Source organism: Lithobates pipiens, unplaced genomic scaffold (genome assembly GCF_037356315.1).
Source record: "Lithobates pipiens isolate NorthernLeopardFrog02 unplaced genomic scaffold, aLitPip1_a1.2 Scaffold_23, whole genome shotgun sequence".
In the NCBI taxonomy this organism is placed as follows: Eukaryota; Metazoa; Chordata; class Amphibia; order Anura; family Ranidae; genus Lithobates; species Lithobates pipiens.
Window position 1 is genome coordinate 233472025 of NW_027507785.1, and position 15084 is coordinate 233487108.

Sequence of the window (15084 nt, forward strand, 5' to 3'; positions counted from 1 at the left end):
GAAATGAAATCTTGCTGGGACATGTGGGAGTCTACCAGTGAGTTGAAGGATGCGGTAACGTCGCACATTCTGAGTTCAACTTGGTTCACCCTGTTCCCAAGATCAGTGATATCAGCCCTGCATTGTTGAAAACATGACATCATGTCGGTTTGTAATGATGATCTTAGCGACATGAGCATTTCTTTTAAAGTGGTATCCGACACTGATTGCCCCGTAGTTGGAAACATGGCAAACTGGTCCACCGGGGGATGTATATTTGTGTCGCTACCAGGTGCCCCACTCACCTCCATATCCAGTGCGGAGTATCTGTTGTCATGGGCGCTTATCTCAGGGTCCAGCCTTGGCTTGGATTTGACAGGGCTTCTAGTGGTAGGAGACTGATTGGGAGATGTGGATCCAGAACTGTTATGCCGGGTGTGTGGCATTCCCTGTTCGGCGGGGTTGTCTCTTCCGTTCTCCTCTCTCGTCGCTCTCTCTTGTGACGTTGGTGTTGGTGGCTGCGCTTGCGCTAGAGCACTGTGCGCTGGTCTGTTGGAATGTCTCCCGCCGCCATTTTCTTGGAGTCTGCGGGACGCGGCCGGGAAAAACTCCGTCAGTTTCTGCATATTCGCCGGTGCCTGGTGCTTCTTCCGCATCCTCCCGATGTGCAGGCTGACGGCGGCTAGGTGGTGGCTGACAGTGGCGGGCGTATCCAAGTCCGAACAGGCCATAATCCGGTGATTCCCCCAGAGCCGAGCGGAGCTCTAAAATTGTGCGGCCATCACAGTCGGCGGTCGCCACGCCCCCCCACCCAAACTTTTACTTTAAGCTTAAAATGGTTGTAGAAAAATCCTTCTTAGCAATATAAACAGGGCCTGCAGTATTTAAGAGCAGCTGCAACATTTGCTCACCATGACCAGTCATATTACTCTTGGGGTAGGATGCCATCTAGGCTTCCGTGTGACTAAATAAGTCTTTCTAGAGCTTTCTCGATGCACAAAGCACAGGTACTACAAGAAGGAATGCATATACTACTTGAGCTATAGTTCAGCACATTTGCTGCTATTAATGCTCAGTTTGATGCAGCAGTAACAATGTGTCAAAGGAAATGCCTGTGTCACCAAACCTGATAATACCACCTCTTTGCTTGTGTCCCTCCACAGCCTGCAGCAGTGTGCTTTTAAAAAATTGCCTCCCTGTGCACCTGGGGGGTGGGACATGGGGGTGGTAATCGCGCTTCCTGTCATTTTATTTTATTTTTTTTTAAACGAATCCGAGCACTTTTACCCCATGAAGGGGAGAGTATCAGCATAATAAGAATAAGCGGGGAGACAACCCCCCCCCTTTTAAGCTTACCGAAGGAGTTGCTGCTCTGCTGGAGGAGTAAGCATTTTGGCTCTCCGACACAGCGCTGTTTCCAGCATGAGGCAGTGAGTGCTCAATACAGCCCCCAGCAGTGACATATAGGCATGACAACATTTTTATGTTAAAGGAGACATAAGGAAAAAAAAAAAAAAGTCTTACCTTTCCCGCCGCAGTGTTTTCTGTGGTAAACCAACAGACCCAATCTTCACCCTTCACGGTGGGTTCCGTTAAACCTTCAGGAGCAGGGGATCCTAGAGGAAACCCACAATCCTGGACCTGCAACAGCACCCTGCCAGTAAAAACTTTTATGGCCTTACTACCAAAAATGTACTGGATCCCAGGGTCCAGCTCACTAAAAAGATAAGCATTTGCAGGCAAAAAACTAGTTTCTTCAGATACAAGGCCCAGGTACCATTCAATCTGGCCCAAAAAAAAGACACTTTAATGGATCCAGTCAGCATGGCTAGCCCCAGCAAGGATTGCTCCAGTGCAGCTCAGCACATCTTTACTCGTGACCAACATCTTAGACACTGGTGAAAAAACAGAGGTACTTCCACCAGTGGGAGGTGTTATATAGGGAGTGCACTTTTTAATTTAGGGCGTGCTGGTGTCCATCACCTGAAGGTGGCCTATAACCCACATAGTAACTACTATGGCTCTGTGTCCAGCGATGTACAATAAGAAAAGGAATCACGGAGTGGCACAGGGTAACAAGAGGAGTACCCATGGGGAGTGTCCTTTAAAGCTTTGCCAATATCCAATCACCTGAAGGTACATGCCTATATAATTCATTGTGTAGGAATACTCTGTTGCTCCCTGTATATTAAGAAATAACAGAGCCTTAATTAGATTGAAAATAATTTATTATAGTATATACACACACACACAACCATAAATATATGAAAAAAAAAAAAATAAAAAAAACACACACAAAAAAAAAAAAAAAAAAAAAACACTGCATGTCTAGTGTCAGGTCTATTTCAATAACACTCATACGAGATCGGTAAAGAGAGGGTGTAGCAATGCTTCTTCGGCTGTGATCCTTGTAGCTGGATTCATATCCAGCAATCTGTCCAATAGATGGTATGCCTCATCTGGTACTCTGTCCCAGCCATTTATGTTACATTGATTAGATTCTGTGCCCTCAGTCAAGAGTGTGTACTTTAAACCTTTATCTGTACCCTCAGCAGGTTTGACATCAGTCTGCTCAACAAACCAGCCATCTTGATTTTCCAGTATTTTTAGCTGCAGTGATGTTTGCTGTTTTTGAATTTCTGTTTCACTACCTGATGCAGGCACCATGCACACTCTTAGTCCTTCACATAATGTTCTTAAATCTTTTGGAGGAAGTGCTTTGCTACAAAGCACCATTTTACCTGGAGGAGAAAAAAAATAAATAAAAAAAGAAGTGTTAAAAAAATAATAATAATAATAATAATAATAATGTCTCCTGCTACTCAATAATAAATCATCATCAGTCCCATCTTTAACAGCCGTGATTTAAACTAAAAACAGACATTTTTGTGGTGTTAGCAACCTTAGAACAATTAAGAGCTAAACATTACTAGAATATAATAACAGACAGAAATACTTAAAGCCCAACTCTGGGAAACTTTAAAATAATTTTTCGCAGTTGTGCTGCGCTCACATTGCAAGGGATAATTACTCTTTTAGGTCTAGGGGACACAAAGGAATTTACTTGCAAATTTGTTATCTTAAAAGTACAGTAAATGACAGCCTGAGTATTCAGAATCTGATTGGACATGCCACCTGGGCACCTCACCTATAACCCTGTTCCACTCAGCAAGTCCTCAGTTTTGTAGAAACCTATTCTTTGTTTACTCTGCATTGAAGGAGGTGGGTGGCCCATGTCCTGTATTTTAAAGTGAAACTATACTCGCCTGTTTCCAGGCCTGTGATGCCTTGGAGCTGGCCCCCAGCCGCTGACCTCTTCAGCCCAGCGGCTTCCAGGTATCAATCCCTGGGCATTTCAACTGGCTGGCCCACAGTGACTGCATTCCCGTGCATTTGCAGAACAGTCAGCTCAGAATTACTGAAATTTCACATTAAACTACACATGTGCAGCTCAGTGTACAGTGCGGAGAGGCTTTTTATGCAACAGAGACTAAATCTGAAAAAACTTTTAATGCAGCAGAGACTAAAGCTGACCATGCACACCTATAGATTATCTGCAGATTTTCTATGGTTAGATGGAAAAGTGCAACAGATTTCTCCATGTATGCTAAACTGTGTGGACGGAGGAATCTTCAGTATCTTGCTAGTTGGCCCTGCTGGCTCTCAACCTAAACAATGCCTGCACCCAATCAGAATATTCAGGTATTGTGAGAGCCAGCGGGGCCGACTAGGAAGATATGGAAGCTTGGGCCAGTGGGAGATTCTTCCATCCACACAGTTCAGCGTAGATGGAGGAATCTGTTCCACTTTTTCCATCTGACCATAGAAAATCTGCAGATAATCTATAGGTGTATGGCTAGTCTTAGTACGCCTCTTCTGCATTAAAAATCCTGTCCACAATTTTATTCTTCATTAAAGTTCCACTTTAAAATATAAAATTTTAAAACAAAATTCCCCTAATTGTATAGTACAAGACACTGAGTATTCATAGACCCTGGGATGTCAGCAAGCAACAAAGAAGGGAAGGCACCAATTTGGCAAACAAAACTGTGCCAACAGGCCCAACACCAGAAGCGTTCACAGATGCATTTTCAGTGCTGCTGCCAAGTATCTTGCAGCTGAATGGACATCCGCCTGGTGGAATTTTGAAAATGAATGAACAGAGGAAGTGGCGGGTTCTGCTCATAGGATCTCGTTGCCCAATTTATTCTCCCTTTGAGACTTTTGCGTCTACAAGTTAACCCGTCTAAGGCAATGTCCATTCCGTAAACCTCCCCCCTCCAGAACTGACCTCTCTAAAAGCAGATTTCCCATTTCAATGGCTCCCCTCATTGCCCTATTTGGGTATATGTCTCGCCCCAAAATATGAAGGACTGTACTAGGCCAAAATTTTCCTCCTCTAAGAAAAAGCTCACCGACATGCCATCTTCCTGGGCCCACCGCCTCCCGCTATCCTAGTTTGCCATGATCTCTGCGGTTCGTATGACCTACCTCCGAAATGTTTGTATTTCTTTTGAGCATTACCAGTTCCGATTGCCTAATACATATTGCAAATTCACCAGCGCAAGCTCTTGAAATCCATCTAGAGATCCACATGACCCCCAATCAATAAGCAGACCTTGTACGTACAGGGGGTCTTTCGGTCCCCAATGTTCAAGCATACTGCACGGCAGCGAACACAGCCCCATTATCTCATCTTCATGACACATATCAAATGCCACTATTGATCTGGTTGAATCTCACCCTATTCCCATTTCCTCTGTACCCTGGCTCCCTCCCATAAAACACCTGCATGGGTTTGGACCATGTTTGACACTCTTCACCTATGAGACTGCGTTAAATTTGCAGCAGAACTATTATTCCCCCTTATTTAACTGCAGTTGTGAGAACCCTAAACAATTCTTGTGGTGGACGAATAATGAGTTCACTGACATTCATTCTCTGTTCACCCCTACGAGAATTTTAACATTTGATGCCCTTATATCTTCCCATGATACCCCCCTTTGGGAACATTACAGTTACCTTCAAATTAAACACATCCTCCAACAACTTATTAAACCTGACCTACCCCATACACCTTGAACCCCTCCCTTGAAAGCATCTGCAAGGCTAAACCTCATTCTCCAGGATTAATATCTTTACTCCTCAATCATTTCCTCTAGGAAACCCACAGTGAGGTTGTATCATCTCCAATGGGAGAAAGACTTGGGTAAACCATTGGATTCAGAAGACTGGCAGATCATGACAATAACCCTTACTAAGAGTTCTAGGAATGTCCTCATTATGAAAAATGCATACAAGTTTCTACAGATGGTATTCTACACCAGCCAGACTAGATCGTTTTATTCCCCTCTTTGTTTTGAGCTTGAAATTGAGCTTCCGATTTTGCAAGAAAAAAATGTCAACTTCACAATCTCAATAATGAAAAGGATTTTTTATAACGTAAATGCTAAACTACTTTAGTAGTGAGAAGTTAACATCCTGCACTCTCACGCCTCAGATCAGCCCCCCCCCCCCCCCCCCCCAATTCCTGAACCTCAGATCACTGGGCTCCCTGCACACCTGCCCCACCAATTTAAACCCCTGCACATCTGCCCAATCAATACACCTTTCACATCTGCCCCACTGCTTTTCTACCTCAACACTGAACCCCCTTGCTCATCTGGCCCAACACCAAACCCCCCTACTAATCTGTCCCACTGCTAAACCTCTCATCTCTTCCACCACTGTAACTCCCTCCACATATGCCCCACCGCTGTACCCTCCTGCTATTCTGTTCCATCTTTGAACCCCTTCTGCTAATTTTACCCACCGCTGTAGCCTCCTGCTCATCTCCTCCTCCGCTGTACCCTCGTCTCATCTATGATATACAGAGTCGTGAAAGGAAGCAGAGATGAGACATTACCTGTCCTGGGACACTCGTCCTGCTGATCCACCTCTCACATCCAGCCCACGTGCTTGTATGTGATGTCACATACAAGCATCTGGAATGGATGCACAATGATGAGCTCAGGTCAGGGGCATTTTCTGAAAGCAATGGGCCTGTGTGCAGGATCATAGGTTGGGCCCCTGCAGCTGAGAAAATGGTTGGGTATGATTTTCAGTGTGCTGAATAATGTCTGTGGCTTAAAAAGGTTCAGGAATAATTTCAACAAAGTTCCCAGATGCTCAACAGTAATTCCACAAACTGTTACAGAATTGTAGTTCTCTCAATCCCAGTGAAATCCCTTCTTTCTGAGATTGGCAGTGGCAGCAGAGTGATCTTCCTCTAGATCAGTGATTCTCAACCAGGGTTCCTCCAGAGGTTGCTAGGGGTTCCTTCAGCATTGGCCAATTTCTGCTTCTCAGATAAGTTTCCACTCACACCATTGATCTTTTTAGCTATCTGTAAGGAGGTAATTCTTTCCAATGACCACAAGTGTAAGGACCATTCTTCCCACTGACCACACTAATATATCATGAGTTGTAAATTTCTAATTTTTAGCAGGGGTTCCCCCGAGACCAGAGAACTATTTCAAGGGTTCCTTTGTGTTGAAAAGGTTGAGAAAGGCTGCTCTAGATGGTGGACGGGGCTAGCAGGACTGATTGACTTCAGCAATGCCCAAGACAGTCCTCCTGGAATCAGGGTCTGCTCCCCCCCCCCCCCCAGCAGAACTGCAGCCAATGCCTTCCCCATCACAAAAGCTGACAATTGTAACGTACAGCAAAGTTAGAGAACCAAACAATGTTTCAAATCTCTTACAATGTGTGGGGGCTCAGTACCCCCCCCCCCCCCTCAGTGCAGGTGTGGCACAGGGAATTCTGAAATGGGAATGCATTAGTGTCTCATTGACATTTCCCTGTGCTGCTCTGCTGATGGGGAGTCGAGTGCTGGCAAGAGGTTTTGCGTGCTGCTTGTGGTACCAGTGCTGGGGGTTGCCTACCCCTTGTCTATACCCTTCGTAATATGCTCCATTCCAACCTTAAGAGAGATCCCTATGAAGCCCATCTGTGTAAATCTATCCATGAACTCCTCTACCCTGAATGCCAATTGGCTCTGCACCTTTTTAATGCAACTAAGTTGACCATTGCGAGGGCATGGAAAACCTTTGTGCTGGGCTATGAAGCAGTTAAAAACTGCATGAACGACATGGTCAATGAGAAACTGGTGGCCCTTAGCTCTGACACTCACAATTTCTCAGGGTCTGGCAACCAACCCTCCAGGTTCAATAATCTACTGCTTTCAATTTAAGGGTGTCCTGATGCACCCCTCCCCGAATGGACTCTTCTAGCCCCCCCCCCTTCTCTTATGTCCCTTCTTATTTTCTACATCTTGTCTAACCATTTCCTCTCCTTTTCTGTATAATTTTCTCTGATACTCCTGGTTTCCAGGCGTCGGTCTAGTGAAGATGGTTACAGTGAAACTTTTTTTTTTTTATACATAATTAATATGCAGTTAATCTATGTAAGCACTCTTATTGCTTGGGCTAAAATACAGTATAATCTGGGGCACCTGGGGGGGGGGGGGGGGTTGGGGGGTGGGGTAACGCTGATGTTTTCTATTGTACTGATGAATATTGTACCATGTTTATAGCATCCATCACACTGTTGCAATAATCTGTTGAATTTACTTTTCTACCAATAAAGATTTTGTATGAAAAAACAAAAAATAAAAATAAAACACAGGAAATGACCACTGGCCTGCTGAACTGGTTGCATAGAAGTGCAGGAGGATTTTTTTTTCTTTCCTTTGGAGTGCAAGTTCTGGTGATGAGCTGTCTTATCCATCTAGTGTTGGTGGACTTTGAAACAGGTATGTCCCATGTGAGGTCAGGAGGGTGGAACAAAAATCGTGAGTTCGTCTTCCCGAAAGAAGCTGTTGCTTTGGAAGTAGACACTGATGGCTCTGACCATATGCAGGCAATGAAGAGCAATTTCTTTTGTTTTAATTTGTTTTTGTGAAGCGCGAGGAATGGGAGAACTGGCAGTATGGATTAGACACAATAACCAAGGTGGCCAGTTTGCAGGAGAGGTAAGCTAAGAGTTCAAAATTGAGGTTTCTGTAGGGCAGAGAACCAATGGTAAAGTCCAAAAAAAGAACAGGGTGCAGCAAAGTAGGCCTGATCCCAGGATACATTTTCATTAAAGGTTTTGACAAAGGGCAAGAAAATAGGATTTTTTTTGTACTCACCATAAAATCTCTCCGTAATTCACCGACTGACAGCTTCTCTCTTTAGATCATTGGGTTGTTATGCCACCTTCAGGAGAGGACTAGACATTACATGTTAACATGTGATAGTAAAATTAGAACTTTCTAGTTCCGCCCAAGGGGCGGTCTCTTAGGTAACAACCCCTCAGCATGCTACTGCAGCCTCAGTAAGTCAACAAGCAGTATAACGTAAAGAAAAATATGAGGGGCGGGGGCTGCGTCAGTCGGTGAATTACAGAGAAAGGGATTTTACGGCGAGTACAAAAAATCCTATATTCCCTTATATTCACCGTCTGACCGCTTCTCTCTTTAGACCATTTGGACGTCCCCAAGCAGTGCCAAAATGAGGGGTGGGAAAACTGCAAAAAACTTCATCCACCATGGCATGTGGGAGCTAGTACAAACTTCACCCCCAAAAAACAAAAAAAACAAAAAACCAAAAACCAAAAAACAAAAACCTACAGTGTGTGGAGTAAACACCACAAAAAACAGGGTGCTCCTCAACAGAGAAGCACTACCCTCAAACCGCACCAAAACTGCGGGAACAAATGCAACAGTGCATTAACTTGAAAGGTACTGTGTTTTTACCCAAAAAGAAATAGGAAACAAAAATTGTATGTGCAATTGCCATTATACAGCCGCCTGCAAAACTTTGCGGCCAAAACAGGCATCAGCCGATGCACTGACATCTACCTTGTAGAATTTTGTAAAAGTGTGAACAGGCGACCAAGTCGCCGCTTTACACACTTGATCGATAGGCAATTGATGTCGGAAGGCCCAAGACGTCCGATTGTCCTTGTAGCGTGGGCAGTGACCAGAAAGGGGGCACCTGCTCCTTCAAGGCATAGGTCTGTACAACGGGGGTAACGGTGGACGCACCGGAGGGACTAAATGTCACACCCCCTGAGCAAAGGTACTCACTGAGTGAGACGCAAGGGTGTCGCTGGGAAAAAAAAAAAAAAAAAAAAAGACAGCCAAGGCTGATATTTGCCCCTTAATGGTAATGAACGCCAATTTCTGGTCTACTCCTTGCTGAAGAAACAGCAGGATCCTGGATATAGAAAAGTAGCACGGATGCCATCCTTTCTCCTCACACCTGGAGATGTAGGCCTTCCAGGTACGATGATATATCTTCCAAGAAGAAGATTTTCGTGCTCTCAGCATAATTGGGATCACAGAGTCCGAAAGACCCTGGTTCATCAACACCTGGCTCTCAACAGCCCTGCCGTTAAAGCCAGCGATGGTAAGGCAGGATGGCCAATCGGACCATGAGACAGAAGGTCCTCTCGCAACGGCAGTCGCCAGGAAGTGTCTGCCACCAGGCGCACTAGGTCTGCGTACCAAGGATGCTGAGGCCAATCTGGGGCAATCAGTATTACTGGGATCCCCTCGGCTTCCACTCTGCGAAGCAGACGTGTTAACAGTTTTCGTGGAGGAAAGGCGTAGATCAGCTGGTACTGATCCCACAGAGCCACCAGCGCGTCTGCCCACGGATCCCTAGTCCTGGACACGAATCTCAGCACCTTCCGATTGAGACGGGAGGCCAGAAGATCCACATCTGGTGTGCCCCACCGCAGGCATGGTAGCCCTAACACCTCCGGATGCAACGCTCATTCTCCTGTGTCGAGCATGTGGCGACTTGAATAGTCCGCCTGCCAGTTCTCCACTCCCGGGATGCAAATGGCCGACAGGGCCGGTACATGTCACTCTACCCACCGAAATATGTGAGCGACCTCCTGTGCGGAGGCCCAGCTTCTTGTTCCTCCTTGGTGATTGATATATGCCACAGCCGTGGTGTTGTCTGACTGGATACTGATCAGACGCCCTCGCAGTCTCTTTGACCATGTGGAGAGGCATAGCCTGATCGCTCCCAGATCGAGCAGATTTAATCGGCAACTTGGATTCCCCTTTCGACCAGAGGCCCAGAGTCGACTGAACACCCATTATTCCACCCCAGCCGGATAGGCTGGCGTCTGTTGTGATCACTGTCCATTTCAGAGGTAGGAACGACTTCCCGGTCTGAAGTACAAAGGACCTCAGCCACCAGATCAGAGAATCCCTGACTAACTGGCTCTCCGTAATCTGTCGATCCAAGGACAACGGAGATTTGTCCCATTTTGTCAAAATCTCCTTCTGCAGAACTCTGGTCATATGGTACTGCCTCGAAGAAGGCCACCATGAGTCCCAGGACTTGCATGCCGAAGCGTAGCGACGACCACTTGCGGTTCATCAGCAGTTTTACCGTGGCTCAGAGTCTGCAGCTTGTCTGAAGGGAGAAACACTCTCGCTTCCATGGAGTCCAGCAGCAAGCCTAGGTACTCCAAAAGCCGGTCGGTACGATCACAGACTTCTTTAGGTTCAACATCTACCCAAATTCCTGCAGGGTCTGCATAGTGATCGCCACATCCTACTCTGAGGCAGAAGATGCTCTCAGGAGGAGATAGTCTAGGTAACCCACTATAGCAATCCCGCGTTGTCGCAGCAAATGCCAAAACAGGAGCCAATACCTTGGTAAAGACTCGGGGGACTGATACCAAACCAAAGGGAAGAGCCACAAACTAGTAGTGGGCTTCCCTAACTGCGAATCGCTGAAACCTCTGATGCCAAAGGCATAAGGGTATGTGCAGGTACGCATACTGGATGTCCAAAGATGCCAGGGAGTCCCCTTGATGGAGTGCAGTGACGGCTGAGCGAACTGATTCCATTCTGAACCCCTGCACTTTTACAAAGTAATTGAGGACTTTTAGGTCCAAGATTGGACATACCCCTTCCTTCTTGGGGACTACAGTTTGAGCAGAACTCCTGGAAACATTCAGATTCTGGAACAGGTACCATCACTCCATGATTCAGGAGCTCTTACCGCCCCGAAGAGGGCCTCCCAGCGAGCCGAGAGTACGGGTATGCTGGAGGGGAAGAATCTGTTTTGCAGCCAAGAGAGGAACTCCATCTTGTAGCCCGAGGAAATCAGATCGCAGACCCATTGGTCGGACAGCCGAGAGGTCCAGCGGGCTGCAAACTCCCGAAGGCGACCCTGCACCAGAGTTGCGGGTGGGGGGCAAACCTTCATGCGGTAGCACTTTTGCTCACAGGCTTGCAGTTCCAGGGACGCTTTTATCCTTCAGAAGCCGTCCTGTCGGGCTGGGGATGTTTGCCCGAAGCTCCGGGCGGACGAAAGCCGTTTGAGCGGAAAATGAGGGCCCTTGCCTACGGCGTGGCTCCTTTGCCTTCCTGGCCTGTGGGAGTAGTGTACTCTTACCACCTGTGGCATTTTTAATAATGTCATTTAAAAAGCCTCCAAAGAGCCGGTCTCCAAGAAAGGGTAGAGCAGTCAGGGCTTTCCTGGATGCCTGGTAAGCCGACCAGCATTTTAACCAAATCAGGTGGCTCAGCACCACTGCTGACACTGAAGCCCTGGATGACAGAGGGAGGGTATCCAGGGGCGCGTCACAAACGTACTTAAGGACTACACTAGGTGGTCTGCTAGTTCCACGCAGACAGGAGACGCATGTTCTCCCAATTCGCGGCGCAACAGTTTTGCCCACTCAGTGTCTGCGACACAAGTGCAGATGCCAGTACTGGTTGCATAGTTAAAGTGTAAAAAAGAGGGGGATAACACTGCGCTAAACCTGAAAGTGGGGAGTGAAAAAGAAAATAACTTTCTGTAGCAGCTAACACTCAAAGTCATACAGATATAAACAAAAAATATGTAGCGCTAAGGCATAAGATAACCATGTGCAATAATGAGTAAAACTCCTTGAATAAATAATAGTGTACAAATTAGAGTCCAGTGGCCAGTGTAAAACTGGTAGGTGAGAGTCTGCCTGGAAGATTTAAATCCAGATAGAAAATCGGCAATAATGTCTCAGAGGTGACTGCACGGGAATGCAATACTTGTGACACGGAGAACATCGATACTTCAGTAACTCAATGAGGTACTCTTACCAGCAATGGTGGACACATACCATATGGAGTCAAATGCACATAGATTGCTCTCTTTAGGTACGATGATTAAATCCTGGTCACTGGGATACACCTTAGGACTGTGGGTTCGTGGCCGAAGATAATCTTTTAGGCTCGTCCAAATCCTCGAAATCCAACTCGTCAGTGTTCACCGATGACGGAATGTCATAAAAATAAGGAAAAAGAAGTGCTCCGTAAAGTGCAAATCAGCCAATAATGTTTTATTGGAAAAATTTCTCACAATCAAGGACATATAAAAAGGAACACGGTAGTGTAATAAAATGGCGGCATAAAAAACGTTTAAAAAAGCAGTGTGGGAGTCTCATATAGCCATCCCTACGTGCTTTGTTTCAAACAGTCTTCGACAGGGGCATCGATGGTTGCATGGTTGACCCCACAACCGTAAACAAGGAACGAGCCACTGCCTCGGCCTTCCTGTCTGTGTGATCCTTAAATGCAGGAGTCCCCTCTACCGGGATCGTGGTCACTTTGTTTAACCTGGATACTGGGGGGTCCACGACCGGAGGAGCCGACCACTTCTTGAGAAGGCTTTCCTCAAAGGGGTAACTTCCCGCCTTATAATTGGGACCGAAAAGGTCCGTTGTGGTGGTCCCCATTCCCTGTAAATGAACTTGTCAAAATAAGTCAGATACGGGAACACCTTAGGTGAACGGGCTGGCTTACGGGACCCAAAAGGGACCGCTACATCAGCAGAGGGATCTGCTGGCTCCTGAATTTTCAGGGTATCATGCACAGCTGTGATAAGTGCTCCAACAAGCACTTTATCGCGCACGTGTACTCATTCTCACTGTCCGAACGGTCCTGGTCAGCGTCTGAAACTACAGAGTAGGGGTCACCAGCCTCAGCAGGGCCCAAGTCTGCGTCAGCTCTCAGAGGGCGCAGGGGCCGCTTTATAACACCTTGCGCCCACGCACCGCCTCCATCTTGGCAACGAACGAATTGAGGACCGCCATCAAAGCGCCCAGGTGCACTGCGCATTCTACCGGCGAACCGGTTGCAAATGCCTGGATTTCGGGGGAAGAAAAACCATGGAAGTGGCTTTTTTGCTTTCAGTAGAAGGAGTGAAAAATTCCCAGATCCCTTAAGACACAGTCTTCAACAGCCATGCAGTTAAAGTTAGTGGAATAGAAGCCTGAGGCCAGGGGTAATCTCTTAGTAGGTCTGTGTACCAGGTTTTTCTAGGCCAGTTTGGTGCAATGAGAATCACAGGTTTCTTCTCTAGCCCTGATTTGTGGAGAATTTGAGGTAGAATTCACACTGGATGGACGGCAAAGATTTGCCTCAAAAGACCGGGTAATTATCAAATCATCTGATGCAAGTGCTGGAGAGGACCCATGGACCTGGCCACAAATAGGAGGTAGCATGTTGAATCTGATATCCACATCAAGGGCAGGCATATTTTTTTTAAATGTCTTGTCAGACTAGCTTAGGGCTCTTCCAGATCAGTCAGATTTGCCGTAATAGGATCTGACCATCCAGCCTGCTTTGCAGTTTGCGACTTTGACAACATGGCGGTTGCAGCCTAAGTTCTGAGAGATCGAGATATTGGTTTATGTAATCCCTACCCTTCTCAATGCCAGAAAGTTAACCTTCAGGTGGTGTACCACTGTACATAGGAAGGCTTTTTTTTTGCCTGGTGTGAGGCTTACAAGTGTCATCTCAGACACCATGTTGCAAGGTGCATTTTGCCTTTTCTCCAATCTAGTGTGATGGTCTTTGGCTTTAAGTACCATTAAGTGGCAGATCTTGGACTTAGCTGCTCTGTTTCAAAGACTTTTTAGCTAAATTCTTCGTATAATCAAAAAAAAAAAAAAAACCAAACCCCCCCCAAAAAAAACGAGATGCCTTTGTCGCTTCTTATGTGCAATATTGTATTTTTGATTGCCGGTACTTCATCTCTCAAAATCTGAGTTGACCACGCTCACCTGCGAGGAGCGTTTCCTGATACGTCACCAGGAATAAAGATTGTGTTGAGATTGCAGTCTCGTCTTAGTTTCAGCTGAATCAGAACATTATATTGCAATCCTTTTGTCCTAAGCATACTAAAGCAAAGAGTACTTCATTTATTGAAGGTTTTTCAAATTCATCTGAAGTCTACTGCTTTAGATTGACAATTTGAGTCCCTGTTTGTTCCACCCGAGTGTTCTCGCAAGGGTCAAGCCACTGATTCAATATCTCTAGGTGGATTTGTCAGCTTATTTCTCAAGCTCATGATATTATCAAGAGCAGGGTTCTTCCTTTTCTGTTCAAGGCCCATTTCAACAGAAGTGCCAGTATCAAGCTTCTGTTCATGTTTGTTACACTGTCATCTGGTATTCTCTTCACACATTTACCAAGTTCTACCAGCAGGATATTCACACCTCTGCTGGCACAGATTTTGGGCAAAAGATCTTGCAGGTGGCTTTGTAGTAGAGTTTCTGTCCATCCCTCATGCTCAGTGCCTTTGGATGTCTTAAGCAGTTATGAATATGAAGTGCCCTGGGATGTATGATAGGAAATTATGCTTTTTGCTTTGGCATTTTCTTGCAGCCTCATGCCTGTTCTCACTGCTTGATAAAACACTGAGGCTTAGCTGAGCTTGAAGGGGAGCAGTGTCCATTCACCTGAAGGTGGCAGTATAATACAAGTTGTGATGAATATGAAGTGCCTTTTAGTCCTATAATGTACTCAAAGAAAAAGATTTTACACGTAAACCAAATATCCCAATTCTTGCTAGTCTATGGGGTCGATTTACTAAAAGGCAAATCCACTGTGCACTGAAAGTGCAGTCGCTGTATATCTGAGGGGAAGATCTGAAATGAGGGGAAGCTCTGACAATTTTATCATTCAATCATGTGCAAGCTAAAATGCTGTTTATTTTCCTTACGTGTTCCTCAGATGTACAGCGACTGCACTTCCAAGTGCACTTTCAATGCAAAGTGGATTTGACTTTAGTA

General features: G+C 45.9%; 1 protein-coding gene across 2 annotated transcripts in view; it reads right to left on the bottom strand.

Annotated features, from left to right (window-relative positions):
- Positions 1 to 2272: 2272 nt before the first annotated feature.
- The window catches only part of CDC7 (cell division cycle 7), a 90565-nt gene continuing 77753 nt past the window's right edge, over positions 2273 to 15084 (bottom strand). For both annotated transcript variants that reach the window (XM_077452934.1, XM_077452933.1), the window contains one exon: positions 2273 to 2720. In XM_077452934.1, coding sequence (XP_077309060.1) covers positions 2335 to 2720 — 386 coding nt within the window. In that variant the 3' untranslated portion in view covers positions 2273 to 2334. The remainder of the gene's footprint in view (positions 2721 to 15084) is intronic.